This window comes from Phodopus roborovskii, unplaced genomic scaffold (genome assembly GCF_943737965.1).
Source record: "Phodopus roborovskii unplaced genomic scaffold, PHOROB, whole genome shotgun sequence".
Classification (NCBI taxonomy): domain Eukaryota; kingdom Metazoa; phylum Chordata; class Mammalia; order Rodentia; family Cricetidae; genus Phodopus; species Phodopus roborovskii.
The window spans coordinates 1,530,687-1,547,606 of NW_026126578.1; the positions used below are offsets into that span (position 1 = coordinate 1,530,687).

The 16,920-nt window shown below is 44.6% G+C and overlaps 1 protein-coding gene across 10 annotated transcripts in view; it reads left to right on the forward strand.

Annotated features, from left to right (window-relative positions):
- The window catches only part of Itpr1 (inositol 1,4,5-trisphosphate receptor type 1), a 332,548-nt gene that overhangs the window by 262,169 nt on the left and 53,459 nt on the right, over positions 1-16,920 (forward strand). For all 10 annotated transcript variants that reach the window (XM_051203747.1, XM_051203749.1, XM_051203751.1 and 7 more), the window contains 6 exons: positions 2,205-2,405; positions 3,826-3,936; positions 6,170-6,265; positions 9,020-9,142; positions 10,318-10,422; positions 13,951-14,143. In XM_051203747.1, coding sequence (XP_051059704.1) covers positions 2,205-2,405; positions 3,826-3,936; positions 6,170-6,265; positions 9,020-9,142; positions 10,318-10,422; positions 13,951-14,143 — 829 coding nt within the window. The remainder of the gene's footprint in view (positions 1-2,204; positions 2,406-3,825; positions 3,937-6,169; positions 6,266-9,019; positions 9,143-10,317; positions 10,423-13,950; positions 14,144-16,920) is intronic.

The following is a 16,920-nucleotide window of genomic DNA, read 5'->3' on the forward strand; positions in this document are numbered from 1 at the left end:
ACCATACTTGGAACAGTGATGGTCACCATAATGGGCCTCAGAGGGGATGCTGTGAGTTTGCATCTTAAGCACCCCTATCCTTTTGATGCCTGGGCTGAGAACCCTCTACCCTGCCGGGCCTTTAGACAGGCAGTACCTTCCTTTAATCATCATAGCAAGGAAAAACTGGCTGAAACCCTCCATTGCCTTCCTGGAGCCCTCTAAAAAAACAGACACTTATACTTAGTCCCACAGAGTAGGACTCCCTAAGTAATCGGTCCTTCCTCTGTATCCCACCAGAACTGGAGCTGTGCTGTTGAATGAAAAGACTGAGGTTAAATTGGAGGGGTGGGGTGTTGATGAGTTAGCCATCTGTCTGCTTACCCACTTTTAACCTGTGCCTTCATGCTGCTTCTGTTGCTCAAGTCATTCATGACTAAATCCTCTTTGTAAGTTTCCTAATGACAGTAAGTATCTAAAAAAGAGTTGTATCTATTCTATACACAGAGCGCTGTTCCCCGATCCCCCCCCCCACACACACACACAACACACAATCTGTCTAGGAACGTTTGGTACAAATTTGAATAGATATTACACAGCAATTTGCATGATTATAAATCTGCTTTTTTGTAACCTACAGTATGACCTAGAGATCTGCCCATGCTGGCATGCCAGAACCTACTCAATATTTCTAATTCATAATATGGAATCTTACAGGTATACTATGTGTTTTTAGCTGCTCCCCAGTTGGTGTGCACTTAGGTTGCTTCCCTTTCTCCACTGTTAGAACCAGTGTTATCATGAATGGCCAGTACATACTTTGTGAATGGAAGTGGAATTAATTACCCCATCAAAGTTTATGTCCACTTTGCCTTTCTTTCTTTTTCCTTTCCAATTTCTAGTGTGAACATTGCCCACTTTCTAACTCCAAGCCATAAAGAATATTGTAGTTGATTTGTACGTCACTACAGGAGTCTCTACATTTCCCTTTCATCAAAATCCATAGCTTTACAGGGTTACTCAGGTGTTGCTTTCTGTATTTTGTTGAGGAAGGATCTTGCTGTGTGTCTCTTGGAGAATACACACACATTTACTCACTCTCACCCCTTATTTAGTAGTGGAAATGGTCAAACAAGGTAATCCTGGTTTTCTTCCTGGCACCTAGCTACAGCCAAACTCTCTCTCTCTTTCTCTCTCTCTCTCTCTCTCTCTCTCTCTCTCTCTCTCTCTCTCTCTCTCTCTCTCTCTCTCTCTCTCTCTCTCTGTGTGTGTGTGTGTGTGTGTGTGTGTGTAGAAGAGGTGAGGCTATTGTTTTCAGTGCCAGTGATGGACCCAAGGGCCTCGTGCATGCTAAGTAAGCTCTCTGCTTCTGTGCTAAGTTCCCAGCCATGACGCCCACCCCTAACATCTCATTTTGTGGTGAACCATTCTTAGTACTAGTTTTGTGTGTTCAGCACACAGTCTACTCTGTCATCTTTAAATATAACCACAACCCTCTAACCACCCAGTGACAAGGGGGTAGGCAAGGGGAAAGGAAGAAATAAACAAAGTGGTGGGGAGAGGGCTCAGTTGGTAAAATACTTGTCATGCAACTATGAAGACCAGAGTTTAGATCTCTGGCACTCCTGTAAAAAGCTAGGCATAGCAGTGCATACCGTAATCCTAGCACACAAGAGTCCCTAGTGCCACTGACTGTAGATAAATAGGTGAACTCCAGGTTTGTTGAAGGACTCTACCTCAGTAAAGTAGAGAGCAGTTAAGGAAGCTAACCCAACATTGACCGCTGGCTTAAATATACACGTCACCCACAAGCATGCACGCACGCGCGCGTGCGCGTGTGCACATACACACACACACACACACACACACACACACACACACACACACACACAGACAGATAGATAGATAGATTAATTTTGTTAAAAGAGTCAGTGGAAATACAAGAGCTCATACCAAAAGAACCTGAAGTGCATCTCCACAAGAATCCCTTCTTCCCTGAATCTCATGGACACATTAGAGAAGAGGTCACACGGTTGTAGCCATACACCAAGGCCACAGGTTCGCCATCCCTGGGCCATGAAGACTCATCTGTCGCATATTGTACCTGTCTTCATAGCAGCTGATCAGTCCAGGATGCCAATGTATTAGAGACAATCAAAGTACCAGGATGAGTGACCTCTTCTCCCCTCTTCTCTTTGTCTTTGTTCTCTCATGCTCTATTGTAGAATTTCCTTCGTTGCCAAAATAACAAGACTAACTACAATTTGGTGTGTGAGACACTGCAGTTTCTGGACTGTATCTGTGGGAGTACAACTGGAGGGCTTGGTCTCCTTGGACTGTACATAAATGAGAAGAATGTAGCACTTATCAACCAAACCCTGGAGAGTCTGACTGAATACTGTCAAGGGCCTTGCCACGAGAACCAGGTAATTCTGTTCACAGTCTGGGATGAGAGCAAAACATATTTATTATTTGGAAAAGTTAACAGAGTCATATTCAGAAGACACATGACAAGTACCTGTCGATCTTAGTGTGCTCATAAGATCAGAGGCCCTTCTCCAGCAGTGGAGAAGTTTCCATGCGCTTTCTCATAATCCAGAACTTGAATAAGTGGGCTTGACTATGTCTTGGCTGGCTCAGTCTAGTTTGATTTGGTTTAAATATCCACTCATAACCTGGATATTTAGGGCGAAGTAAGAAACTGGGAATTAAATTAGCATCTGAGAAGAGTGACCTGTTCTACGTACTAGAAAAAAATCAAAAAGTAATTCCTTGAAACTCCTCGAAACCTAGCTAGAGAGAAACACTTGCTTCCTATGAAACAATTTGGAAGAAGAAAAAATTTGTAGTTAAGATTTAACACCATGGACTTCTGGGAAAAGAAAGACCAGCTAGCCTTGACTGACCTCCCAAGAAGTGTAATTTTGGAGTGGAGCCCAATGTTTTTCCTTTTTCCTAAGTAGAATCATTGCTCATTCATGTCATCTGGAAGATTCTATGAGTTTGCACTTTAGGACCATAATGACTGTGATTTTTAACTCCAGATGGTAGTTCCTTCCTGGCTTGAAATGGTAGTCTAAGCCCCAAGGCCAGGGAAATTGTGAGTTACTGAGTTAGTTGAGGAAGGCAGGACATTCACTCCAAGGGAAGGAGTTTAAAGTAGACAGCTCATCGCCTGTGAAAACCCTAGTCCTAGTGTGAGGACATTTTGGTAGATATACTTCCTTCCCCAATGAAAGAGATGGGATAGTTCTAGTTATGAGAAAGAACAAAGAAATGCAAGGGTTCTGGAGCTGGGGATGTAAGCTTGCTTTCCTGCCACACCAGGGCCAATGGAAAGGAACAGACTAGGGTCGTGTGTTCTGGAGTCAGGGATCCTTCGCAGGGAAAGCTGATCTACTTTGATACCATGCAAACTGAGCTAGACGCTTGCTTTTTAAACTTAAGCCTTAAGTGGAAGAACCAAACTCACAAGATGAGAGACAGAGAGAGAATGGAACACAATTTTAAAGGGGAAAGGAGCTCAGATCCTGGTATCAGTCACACACCATATTTTCCTATAAGAACAAAGCCGATTGCACGGCACTATTTGGATTAGACTCAGCCAATTTATCAGTTAGAGTATATGGGGACTTTCCTACTGTTTACTGTTAATTCTGAAACTAGAGATCTTCATCTATCTTTTATTTTTACCACTTTCTCACGGAAAATTGCACTCTCCCCAAATGACATTATGGGAGTGGTAAGCATTGTGTTGAAATAGCAGTTTAGCCTGTTGCCCTTTGACGTCTGATTTATGGCCAGCATTTATATAAATGTCTGTGTTGTATGTGTCTGTTTACACAGAATTGCATCGCCACCCACGAGTCCAATGGCATCGATATCATCACAGCCCTCATCCTCAATGACATCAACCCGCTGGGAAAGAAGCGGATGGACCTCGTGTTAGAATTGAAGGCAAGTGGAGACTGAGAGTTAGAGGTGACAGCCTTTGGGAAAAGTCAATTTATGCTTTGCCTGGCATGTGACAGGGTATTGTGAAACTAAATACCAAAGACAGTTCTGTTTAACTGAACAAATGACCCACATTGCACATTCTGACCTAAAAAGGAGAACTTCACTCTTTCCAAAGAAGGGAGAGAATACCAGCTTTTCAGTTAGGTCACCTGGAATGAAGAACTGTCACCAGAACTGAGAAATTTAAAAAGTACCCAAGAATGAAATCTGAAATCCAGTAGGGGTTGAGAGGGAGAAGAGAAACCACATTCCTCTATCATTTCTGATCTTGCTGCTTGTGGGGGGGGGCAGTTGAAAAATGGTAGAACTCAGCCCTTCAAGTGTCACCAGAAATCAATTTTTACTTAGTCAGGAGGCACCTTTTTTCTGTTCTGTCATTGACTTGGCAGAAGGATAGCTTAAAAAAAGAACATGCCCATACACTCCTGAAATGTTCTTTGGATTGTTATGAGTGGGAGACTGTAGCTGCCAACCCTTCAGCAGCCCTAGCATTTAATGCCCTGTAGAAATAGTTTTATGGAGTTAAATGGTGACTTCAAGGGTTTATTTAATTAACAGACCACTCCTGAGGGTCTATGAGCCAGTCCCCTAACTCTTGTCCCATTTTGGGATTTTTAGATGTCAAAGACTCAAAATGTTCAGTTCTGAGAACTGAACTTGCAACCCATCCAGGTATGATGCTGTTTGGAAATGTGTAAGCATCTCTGAGCACATTTTGTCCTCTGATGTTCCCACGTTAGGGCATGTTGAGACCCGTGAGATCAGTACCTTATCATGACTGTGAGAAGCCTTGAACTCCAGAGGCCAGCTGAAAGGCTCATCTACATGTACTGCATGAAGGGCAACACAGGAAAACAAGGCCTTAGGAAGACAGTAACACAGACTCCCCCAGAAACTGCATGGTTAATTTTATTTTTTCCTTTAGTATTTAGAACTGGGAGTCCAAACTCATAGTTGATTTGAGCATATGGTTTAAATGGAATTTTTTAGCACATTTTTTTTTCTTCTGATAAATACTTTATACTTGACTTGAATATCATTCAAGCTCTGGTATGGCTATCATTTATCAGAAAATACATGACGAGTGTCTGCAATAGACTGAGACACCATGTGTTCCTGGTTGATATTTCAGTGCCTTTTTCAATTAATTTAGTAGTCTGGGGATTGGGATAGAAACAGGTGAGAGCTCAGCCACTGGACTGAACTCCTGTGACCCAAGCTGGAGAGGAGACACGTCCCTATTCCCGATCCCCAGAAGAAAAGCACAAACATTTGAGAGCCGTATACAGAGAAGTGTGTAAGTTGCAGATCTGGTGCCTCAAATGAAATTAAGCCAAGAAATGCCAGGTGTGGACACATGGACATTGTTAATGTAATGGGAAATTATGTCTTGCTGGATGTGAAGTGCTCTTCTGGGCCACTTTTACAAATAACATATGTACTCAATGATATTAAGAAATGGATTTTAAGATAGGGAGAAATTATATTTATCGCCTGTCATCTCTGACCCACAGTATTGGATAACAAAATATTTAAGGGGAAAAAAGATTGTGTCTGTACTGAGCATGTATATACCTTTTACCTTATTCTTACTTCCCAAACGGTATACTCTGAGTGTTGACCCAGCATTTGTACCGTATCAGGTCTTACAAATAATATATAGATGAAGTAGACAAACAATATAGATAGACTATATACAAATTCTATTCCATTTTATATGAGGCTTGAGCATCTGAGAATCTGGGGACCATGGGGTCCATTGTAGATACACAGAGTAGACCACGCCCACAAATACCCATATATAAATTGTCTATTTCTGCTAGCACTGTTGTGGGATTTACTAGCTGACAGACCAGTCCTGGGGCAGTGTCTTATTAAGTGTGCTACTGCCCAATCTCTCACCACTGTTCTGGGTTTTCAGGGATGTCAAAAGATTCCAAAATTATAATACATGTCCAAGAAATACAGGCCTCTTAGACCCAAGCCAGACTCTACACACATGCTTCTAAAGTCCTGAGGAGCACACCCTCTGCCTTGTGGAGATACTCTGGAATGTGGGGTGGATCTGTCGGTCTAGCCAGGATGTATACCCATGTCAACAGCTGGGTACACATGTCTAGGCGGCTGCCCAGGCAGCTCCTCCATATTTCTTTTCCTGGTTCTCTCCATTTAGAACAATGCTTCGAAACTACTCCTGGCCATCATGGAAAGCAGGCACGATAGTGAAAATGCAGAGAGGATTCTGTACAACATGAGGCCCAAGGAGCTGGTGAGTTGTGACTGATCCCTTGACAGTGGCAGCAAAGTACCTCAGAGCAAGGCTTGAGATAGACTAAAGGACCTGCTTCTTTGAGCTCCTGGAAACATCCCCCCAATCAAAAGTATCAAGGGTCATTTAATCCAGACCTATGGCTGGGTAGGGAAGTATGGCAGTGGGCCTGGGGTGTTTCGCCTTGTCCTGTCAGCACAAGCAAGCCCATGGAAGCTTCCTTCCCATCTGCTCGCTCACTGAGAACTGTGCAGTGGGTGAGTCTGGGTTCAGGTCCATAGCTCACTGCTTTGACTCTGCCACCTCAGGTAGTTCTTTGGGCTCTCTGAGCTGCACTGCCCTGATCTATAAAAGAGAAGGTAACATTGTTTGCACTGAAGGACTGTTTTAAAGTCTAGAACACAAGAGTTGCATCAGACCTTTAGCAGAGTACCTGCCACATTGACCTTTATGACCTGGGGGCCATTTTCTTCTCTTTATTGATTATTAGGTGAGTGTTCTACCACTGAGCTGCAGTCCCAGCTCTTGGGTTTTGGTGTTGTATGGGGGCTCGGGGGAGTAGGAGATTGAGACACAGTCCCTTGTAGTTCAGGCTGGCCTCAAACACACTGTGTAGCTGAGGCTGTCCTTGAACTCTGGGTCCTCTACCTCCGCCTCCGAAGTACTGGGGTGCCGCCATTCCCTGGCAGCCTTGGTTGTCTGAAATGATGACTTGCTATACCCAAGCTTCCCTTAATCTCATGATCATTTCACTTCATATGCTGGGATTACGGGTGAGTGCCACCACACATAGCCAGTGCCCTGTCACATCTCTTTAGGACTTACAAGTTTGCATTTGTTCTTGGTGCCAGTAGTCTGAACAACAGGAGAGTCTATTTTGAATGTTCTCAAAACATGACCTGGTTTATTTTCAAAGAGCAACATTCATGATGGGCTGTGACTTGCATGTTGGGAAATGGTGGTGGGAACTCTGAATGGAGCAGTGTTAAAGGGTGGGTGATATGAGTTGAGTCTATTTGGACTTTTCCCCCATGCAAATAAACTGTAAGTGACAGATTTAAATCAGGGCATTAAAACATTCCTGCCTCCCAGTGACCTGAATGTGCAGTAGAGACCAGACCAAAGTCCCTTTATGTATTCCTTTAAATAAAAGTTCACAGCAGCCTGGCTCTTTGATCCCAGAGGTCAGGTAATAAGTTCGCAGCAGAGACAGGAGTCTCTGCACGTTTACATAACAGCTTATGTAACTGGGGTAATCGGCTATCTAAGGGTCGTCATTATTTAGTATAATCAGAATGACCTTTATATAGAAACCATTTCGGCTCTTATGAATCAGGAATGTGCCCTGGCTCTTCAAGACTGTCTTGAGTAGAGGAAATGTCACAACCCCTCACTATGGCTGCCACCAACTCCTGGATTTCCCCCTTGTGGTTAGAGAACATTATTCTGGATCGTAGGAAGGTTTAAGTCTTCTTGGAGTAAACAGGGTTCTAAGAAGACAAATAGGAAGAAAGTTTGGATATCCAGAACACATCTGTGTGTGAACATATACATGCATATGTGTACATACACCTACCCGTGCTGAGCTTGGTTTCAGAACTGCTGGGAAAACAAGCTCAGAGGGTGAGGATCTCATCTCCAAAGTTACATCTGGCAGCTGAGCCACTGTCGGTACCGAATGCGAGACTCTCTGCAGGCTTCATCTTGGATCATGAGAAAGTCTCAAATGATGGCTAGTGGCGATGAAGCAAGTGCCCCCAGGCTGCAATACCTTCTGAATCATCAAAAGAAGTGATTAATTCTTAGTATAACTGAGCATATTTATTCTTAGGGTTTGAGTTATTAAATTCCAAATGGTATGTTTATTTAGGGAAGCGTGGCAGGGTCACCTCTGTGCTATGTGCTGAGAGCCAGGCAATAGATTGAGATGTGTAAGCAACCCCAGCCCCTGCAGCCTGGGAACCAAAGTGAGTGAGAACAGTCAACAGGTAGTAAAATGCTCTAAGAAGTATACCACTAGGTTATGAGGAGTCCTAGAGTCAGGTAGGCAGCTGTGAAGGGGAGTACCAAGTTCAAATCCTCGCTCATTAACCATGACCTTAGCAATGTTCTTTTATCTCTTTATTTCCGCATCTATAAAGGAGCAGAAGTTTCTGAGACCTCATAAACCGTTTGTGAGCATTACACTTTAACAGATGTGAGCGCACTGAGCACAGTGTGACACAGAGCACAGGTTTTCAGCAGGTGATGGTGGCTCGTGCATGGCGTAGAGCCTGGGGGGCTTGGACTCAGAAAGGAATTGTACTACATTCCCAAAAGTTACACACGTAGAAATCAAAACCAAGATCTCTTTTTCCACTGTAGGTACCAGGATTCAGACACGGGTCTTCAGGCTTGCATGGCAAAGCCCGTGTAGCCCATGAACCATCATCTCACCAACCCTCCCCTTGCACCCTGTCAAGGTGTTTTTAGAATTGCCGTCAACTTCTGGATATAAACCAGCCACTGAATGTCAGTGGATCCAAGTAGAGAGAATGAACTTCTCTTGTCCATGAAGGTTGACTGGTATTCACTGCCGGCATCATTATAACTAAGGAGTCTGGGGCTGTATCCAAGTCTGGGGGATGAGTTATAGTCCTTGGTGAGCAGTGTCTGCTCCACTAGTAGAGACAGCTGACTAAGTGCTGTAGATGCCAGTCCTGCATGGGTCACTCCCTGAATCAGGAGATTTGTTCTCTTGTCCCTTCTCTTAAGGTGGAGGTGATCAAGAAAGCTTACATGCAAGGTGAAGTAGAATTTGAGGATGGGGAAAATGGTGAGGATGGAGCTGCCTCCCCCAGGAACGTGGGCCACAACATCTACATCCTCGCTCACCAGGTACAGCCCTCCCTCTCTTGCCCTTCTAGACACCACCAGCATTCTGAGCTGCCCTGACACTGACTGGCTCTTCCTGGAAAGCTTTCTCCCAGCACTGGTTGTACCCATATGAACATGGCTTGCAGGTGTGTTTGGCCACCTGCCTCAAGGGGCTGAATTCCAGGACTCTGCCATTTTCCCAGTGTGGGAGGTCAGGGACTTGGAAATCCCCATGCTCGGTGCACGCATCTACCCTTGAGCAGTGACACTGGGCTCTTTGTCTGGAGCCGCTGAAAGGGCGTCTTAAGCATTTTATAAATACTAATGAATTGCTCTTGAGCCTCCTTGCCTATCATATTTGGTGATCTGTGGGAACCTGTCCTTACAATTTCCTTTTGTTTGCCTTTCTGTGTGATACTTTCTGCCCTGACACCAAAATGCCATATTTCATAATCCCTTCCCAAGTGGCTTGGTTTTTGAAGTTGCTGCTTCTTTGGGTATACTGGTGTACCCTTCAGCTTTTGGGTGGGGATGGGCAAGCTGCAGCCCAGCTGGAGACTGACATGTCTTTTCCTTAGCCCTTTTTAAAACTTGGATATGGTACCTGGGTGTAGCACAATGAAGGCAAGAGGCCTGAAGCTGCCAGGTCCCTGCCCCTGCATAGTTACTGAAGGATTTCAAACACTTCCCTGTCCCACATCACCTCCATACTCAGCATCTAGCATCCAAAAGGGTTTCGGAATAGTCCAAGAATGGAGGCTTACAGAAAATCTCATGTTCCTCCTGCCTGGCTTAAGAAATCAGAGAAAATCAGGGATCCTGCATGGGTATAAGCCATCCATTCGTTTATGTCATACTCCCAAAATAGCCTCTGTGCAAAGCGGAGCTGAGCACAAAGCAGTGAGCCTGTTGGTACCTTGGCCTTTGGCTTATTGCTGGTCATTTTGCATTTTAAACTCTGAGTTAGAAAGGCTGCGGGTGTGGCTCAGATGGTAGAGAGCTTGCCTAGCATGCACAATGGCCTGGTTGTGATGATGTACACCTGTAGAATCAAAAGTTTAAGGTCATCCTCGGCTTCATAGCAAGTTTAAGGCCAGCCTGAGATACATGAGACCCTGTCTCAAAGAAATAAAGCTAGAGTTTAAAAGCAGCTCTTACAATCCTTGACACCCATTTTCTCTTTGCTTGTGTTCTAGTTGGCTCGGCATAACAAGGAACTTCAGACCATGCTGAAACCTGGAGGCCAAGTGGATGGCGATGAAGCTTTAGAGTTCTATGCAAAGCACACGGCACAAATAGAGGTAAACAAATGAAACAGAGGGGCTCAGGCAGCAAGGCCTGGCCCTTCAGAGGATGCACTCTGTATCAGGGTTGGCATGTTCTCACTGTTCTGAGCAATAAAAATGGTGGAGTGCTTCCTGTTTACTAGGTTCCCCTATTAGGTACTAGATTTCCAGTGATGGCCGAAAGTGTCATGATTACTGCTCAAGATCCACGTGGGTGAGACACTAATCAGATCCTTATAGATTTAATTACAGATTCTAGCTTGCCCTAAAACAAGTGGGCAGGGCTGAGGAGATAGTGCAGTTGATAAAGCATTTGTCCTGCAAGCACAAGGACCCACTCTACCTCCCAGAACCCACATAAAAAATCCAGATGTAGTGTCATGAATTATAATGCCAGTGCTGGGAAGGCAGAGTTAGGTAGATGACTGGGCTTTCTTGGCCTTCTTGAAGGTCCATTAGTCAATGAGAGACTGTGCCTCCCAAAAGAAAGGGGGAATGGACAGGGGCAGAGTGCCTGATAAATGGTACCCAAGTTGACTCTGGCATGTATGTTTATACATACCTACACACTAGCACACACCTGCACATCTGAGCATATGCACACCCAAAGTCTGTCGGAGGGACATGCTGTAGATTAGAGTGACCCAGGTCTGAACTGAAGAAATGGCATCCAAATACAGGGTGAAGGAAGATGGGACTGAAATGGGCAGTGCCCCAGGGGGAGGAGCTCTTCTGATCTCCATGAGGAAAACCACAAGTAAGGGGTGCAGCTGGAGAAGGCGTGTATGGCTAGTGAGTCAAGGGGGGAGTGGCGCAAGGTAAGGAAAGGAGGCAACAGAGAATCTAGAGCTTACACACACTCCTGGGAAGAAGTCTGCTCTTTATCCGCAGAGCATTGGAACTGCTGGCATTTCCCACCATCCTCTGTGCATTTTTCATGGGACAAAACACTCTCACTGTCCTTCTGAAGTGTGTGGCATCACATCTGTGGCAAATGAAGGAGCTAGCTCTTCAGTAAGGCTCAGTGAGGATGAACCAACCCTTCTCTAGCTCTCGGTGTCACGGCTGGGGTTTTAGTCCCAGGCTGTCTGGCCCCTTACTATGGGGTGCACTTCCTATCACCTGCATTGCCCCTTAGCATCTGAAAGGAAACATGTCTGGCTCCAGGATCTAGGTAGTTGGGATACTTTACCTTGTTTTGCTAATGAATTTAATATCTATTGGAAGAGGGATTTGGAAGAGCCAAGAGAGTCGTTGGACAGAATAACACATTCAGAATGAAGACTTTTCAGGAGTCTGTTCGTACCTGCTGTCTCAGCTCTCCAGGTCATTCCCAATGAAATGCTTCATTTGACCAACTTGTTTGCCATGCCAAATGTATGTGAACACATAGTCTTGATTTATTGATCATGGCCAGAAGCTTGGCCAGCTCTGTCCTCTGCATCCCTTAGGAGACAAGCTGGGCAGTATAGTTGGGAGGGGACTGGAGTCTGACAAATTCTTTCTCTACTAGAGGTAGCAAAGTAATCCTAGTCTGTCTTCTGACTCCCACTGCTAAATCTGTTAAACAGTGAAAATGTAAACACTGTTGCTAGCCTCCAAATCCTGCTCTTGGCTGGCCAGGACCCTCCCCTTGGTTCCCCCCAGGGTTATGTATTCAGATCTGGAGTAATGTATCATAGCTGCCTGGGGCTTTGCTAGCAGACTTTGGAGTCTTCATGCTTCAGCCATAGAATGGAATTCTTGCCAGAGGTCTTCCTCTCCCCTGGCTTTGCCTCCTAAGGCCTGCTTACTTCACATCTCTTTTCGGCTTAGGTAAAAGAAGGAATGGTCCTGGATGTTCTCTGTGTGAAGCAGGTGGCCACTTGATAGCAAATATTCGGAACAGGTCTTTGAGGCTGTGTCCCTGGCAGGTTCTAGGTGCTAACTACATACCATACTTCCAATTAAACCAGGTTGGCTTTGAACCAAAACCAGCAACAATGATTTCAGAGCCTCCCAAACCTGAGTTCCAGCTAGATCCAGGAGGCGCTGATGTAGAGACTATGTTCGTCTCTTCTTACAGAGTCAGAGCTGTGAGACCTGCCTGACCTCCAGAAGTTTCCCACCATAACTGGGCCTGAGTCACCTCTCTTGCCCCATCAGGGAACAAAGGTATTGAGAGAGGGAGCAAGCTCTTCCTGTCAAGGGTGTCAACCCTGTGCTTCACCTGACCTCCTCAGCCTCTGGGGAAGAATAAAGGAAGGCTAAGAGGTCATGTCTCTGGTGTCCATGGCCCTTTAGAACTCTCTATACTTGAAACTGTGACTAAGTAGAGTATTCTAGAATTGGAAACAGACTACTGTGGAGATGAAGCCCAACTAGGAATAGAGGAAACCTACAGGCATCCACCCATGAAGCCATATAAAGTCAGTTTAAAGGATCTGATACCCTCCCAGAGGCAGTGGGCATATCGGTTCATGTATTACACATTCTTTCTGAACATCATGACAAGATGTAGGAGGTTGTTGCAAATGTGATATAAAAGCAAAGGTCTGGTCTAAAAGTCCCTATGTAGGGATAACCCTGGTTTTACTCTGAGGAAAGATAGTGGATTGAGGCTTATACTATGATGCAACATTGCTCTGTTTAGTATGACAGCCATCAAGCTATGCCTGTCAAATCAAAATTAGTTGCAAGTAATTACTCTGTTGCTCGTCTGCAGTAACTGCATGTACCTAGTGTTCAGTGGCCTCTGTGACTAGTGCCTGTCCTCTTGGACATACAAAGAATGGCCCCATCGTTGTAAAAAGTTCCATTGTGCAGTACCAGCCTCAACCAAACGCCCTAACAAAACACAGTGTAAATTGTTCCAGATGAACACTGATCATATTTGAAGGAAAAGGAAGAACGGGTTTCCCATCTGTTCATTTTCATCAACTAATTTTTACACTATACAGTATCAATGTCGGTTGCTACTAGGAGTTTTAGCCAGACTGAAATGGTTAGCTTGTAAAATTGTGCTGGTTGCCTTTAAGCTTATCAGTTGTTTGTTCAGACAAACACTTCAGCAGTGTCTAGTCAAGGTTGTACATTGTTCACCTACAGTCTCAAAACAGAATCATCTTAAAGTACCTTGGGAGTGAGTAGAGTGTAACTGTAATGGATATATGAGTCTAGTGATTTTTTTAAAGGGCAAATATCCTATGTTACAGTCTCAAAATTAAAACCAGTATTTTAAAGTGAGGAAGTATTAAGATATTATAGGGGGAGACATTATTAATATTTAAATTAATAGAGTATGAGGTTAGACAAATTCTTATGGACTTATCAGAACTTTTGTGTCTCGATGTGCACACACAAAGGCACAGACACATGTACATGCACAGAGACACATGGCCGTACACACAGGAACACAGAGATACATTCCAACCACGGGGTTTCAAATCAGATTCCCATTGTCCTGAGCCTTGAACCCTGCATTCAATGCCAATAGCAAAGCAAAAGAGTGGTCACAGAAAGCTCTGGAAATAACCACTTACCCTACATTTATTTTAACCCTAGATTGTCAGACTGGACCGGACAATGGAACAGATTGTCTTCCCCGTGCCCAGCATTTGTGAATTCCTGACGAAGGAGTCAAAACTGCGAATATATTACACCACAGAGAGGGATGAGCAAGGAAGCAAGATTAATGACTTCTTCCTGCGCTCTGAGGACCTCTTCAATGAAATGAACTGGCAGAAGAAACTTCGAGGTGAGTTAATAGTACCTGGACATGCCCCGGAAACGTGCAGATCTGGGACATCACACTTGACCTGTATAGAAGCCATTCAGGAGCAGTTGGTGGTGGTATGCCCCACTTGAGTACAGAGGGTTTTGCTATTTCAATATGTGGGGCCAATGTAAGGGCTCTAAATGGGCTGTGTTCATGTGTTATTTGATTTGTTTGGCCCAGGGAGCTTCATCAGTGACCTGGAGTGTGTGTTTGGGTGTTTCTCTGTGGAAACTAACTGGACACAGAAAAGAAAGAAGGCGCTTTCCTTCCCAGGATGGTTCCCTTGAGCCGAGAACACAAGCAGACTGGCACACCTGTTCCTCTGAGACTCTTCTGTTTTTCCCTCTGATGGAGTAGCTCAGGTTCAAAACTCCCAGGCATTTTGTAGGCAGTGCAGTTGTTTGCCATGGAAGTTGCAGCATTGCTCATCAGCAGGTCCCGTGGTAAAGCCCAGCCAAGTCAAATGGTGATTACTCGCCTGAGACATTTATAGCTCTCCCCCACAGGGCTTCGAAGCTCCCAGTTTTCATTAGTGTTTTAATGCGATCCTTCAGCACCAACAACGTGCTTGGCATCAGCTATTGTGACCAACTTTGAAAGGACTGTGCTTTATTTGTGCGTATGAGTTGGGAGCCAGGTTTTATTATCATTATTATTATTCAAAACTCTGAAGTCAAGCTCCAGTTGAGATCTTTAAGGCTCTGTGCAGGGTGCGGCTGGGGTAGGGGAGAGCTGCCTCAGAGATCAGTTTCCGGGACTTCATGTGCTATCTCTGGTCCCTGCCAGTCTGAGCAGAGCCAGGCCTGCTTTCCTTACCGAACTTGCCTGTGTGCCTTCCTCTTCATTTCCCTCCACCCCTGGAGCTAACACATGGCAAAGAGTTGTGCAATCCAGGGTAGTAGCCAGTCCTCAGCCCCAAGGAGGGGGAGGAGAGCAGGCAGCTCAACTGTTCCCAGACCCCCAGCTATCCACTGGGCAGTAAAGATTCATTTACTCCCAGAAAGGCCATCTCATTGTTCCAAGGTTTTTCTTGAAGTGCAGCTAGTGCCTTCTCTTATTTCTCCCTGCTGTTTTTGAAAAATAGTGTTTGTTTTAGGGAAGTTTACGAATAACTCTACTTGTCATCTGAAAATTTTTTAATTGGCTTCAAAGCTATCTACTAAGAGAAAAATGGAAAGTAATAAGCAAATTAAACATTCCAAGTATATGGGAGGGGAAGCAAAGCACTCATTAGTAGCAGCATTAAAATGGAGCATACTTCTTTTCACTAAGTAGCTTGCTTCTACCAAGTGTGCAGGGGAGATTTTTCAGTCATGTTTGTGAGGCCGATTTACCTTTGAGTAAAGTTAGGAACATTGTGACTGGTGTGACAGGAAATCAGTAGCCAATTTGCCCTCAGTATCTATTTGGCTACTGATATAAATGTCTTCTAATGTTAAGAAATCGGTATGTAAATGTCTTCTAATGTTAAGAAATCAGTATAGGGCTGGAGAGATGGCTCACAAGTTAAGAGCACTGGCTGCTCTTGCAGAGGACCTAAGCTCATTTCCTGGCACCACCTAGGCACTCACAACTGTCTGGGACTCCAATATCCAACAGCCTCTTTTGGCCTCTGTGAGTCCCAGGCATGCATAAGGTGCACGCGCACACACACACACACACACGCACGCACGCACGCACGCACGCACGCACGCAAGACAAACACTCATACAACATAAAATAAAGATAAATAAATCTGTTTTAGAAGAAATTAGTTTTATCTGCTGCAGGAATTAAATTTTATTTGCTCTTCAGAAACCCTTTCCTGCTTTATTCTTGAAACACACACGCATGCACTCACGCAAGCATGCACACACGCACATGTATGCTCTTCACAGGCCATCCCTTTCTGACATTTGACGATCATGTCTGCTGAGGAGAAGACCCTAGGCTGTGGTAACTAGAAGGAAGACGGCAAGAGGAGGCTCAGATAGTTGCTTCTGCTGACCATTTCTTGCTGGGAATTTTCCCTGATGCTTATCATGTTAGAGGTGGGAAATGCTGTTTGTGTGGCGCCATAAGTCATCCAGAAAAGCCCAGTTTCTTTCAAACAAACAAGCAGGAACCAGTGTGACCAAGACATGCCCCAATGCAGTTATTTCAATAGCTTTGTCTGTCGTGGGTGCTGGCATTCTACCTTTTTGCTGTTGTGTGGCAAGTCTATCAAGCCAACTAAATTACAGTCCTTAGTAAAAGAAAACATGCTGCAAGGTACAGTGGAAGATTTAGCAATGCATACACTTCTTCCTGTGGGAACTAACGATCTGTAAGGAGGCAGACAGCATAGTGTATTTTTAAGTGGCTAGAGTACAAAGTTGATGATGACCAGGGCTATAATCAAGCAATGACAGCTTACAGAAGTATGGGAAATGAAGACTTAAAAGGAGAGGGATGGTGGTGACATCTAGCAAGGTAGGCAGACACAGCCTAGAAGATTGGAAAAGAGGGTAGGTATCATCCACTGCCAATCGCTGCTATAACAAACTATCCCAAATTCCAATGTTTACAACAACTTGAGTGTACTGTCTTACCACTCTGGAAGTTGGGAGTCTGGTGAGGTTCTCACAGAGTTAAAACCCAAGGTTCATACTACTACATGTAGCATTTTAAGACTCCTAAAAGCTGCCTCTATATCTGGGTTATTAGCCCTTCTCCATCTTCAAGCAATGTGGAAGAGAGCCTTTTCCAGGCTGTATCCCTTTTATTGAGAATCCTGC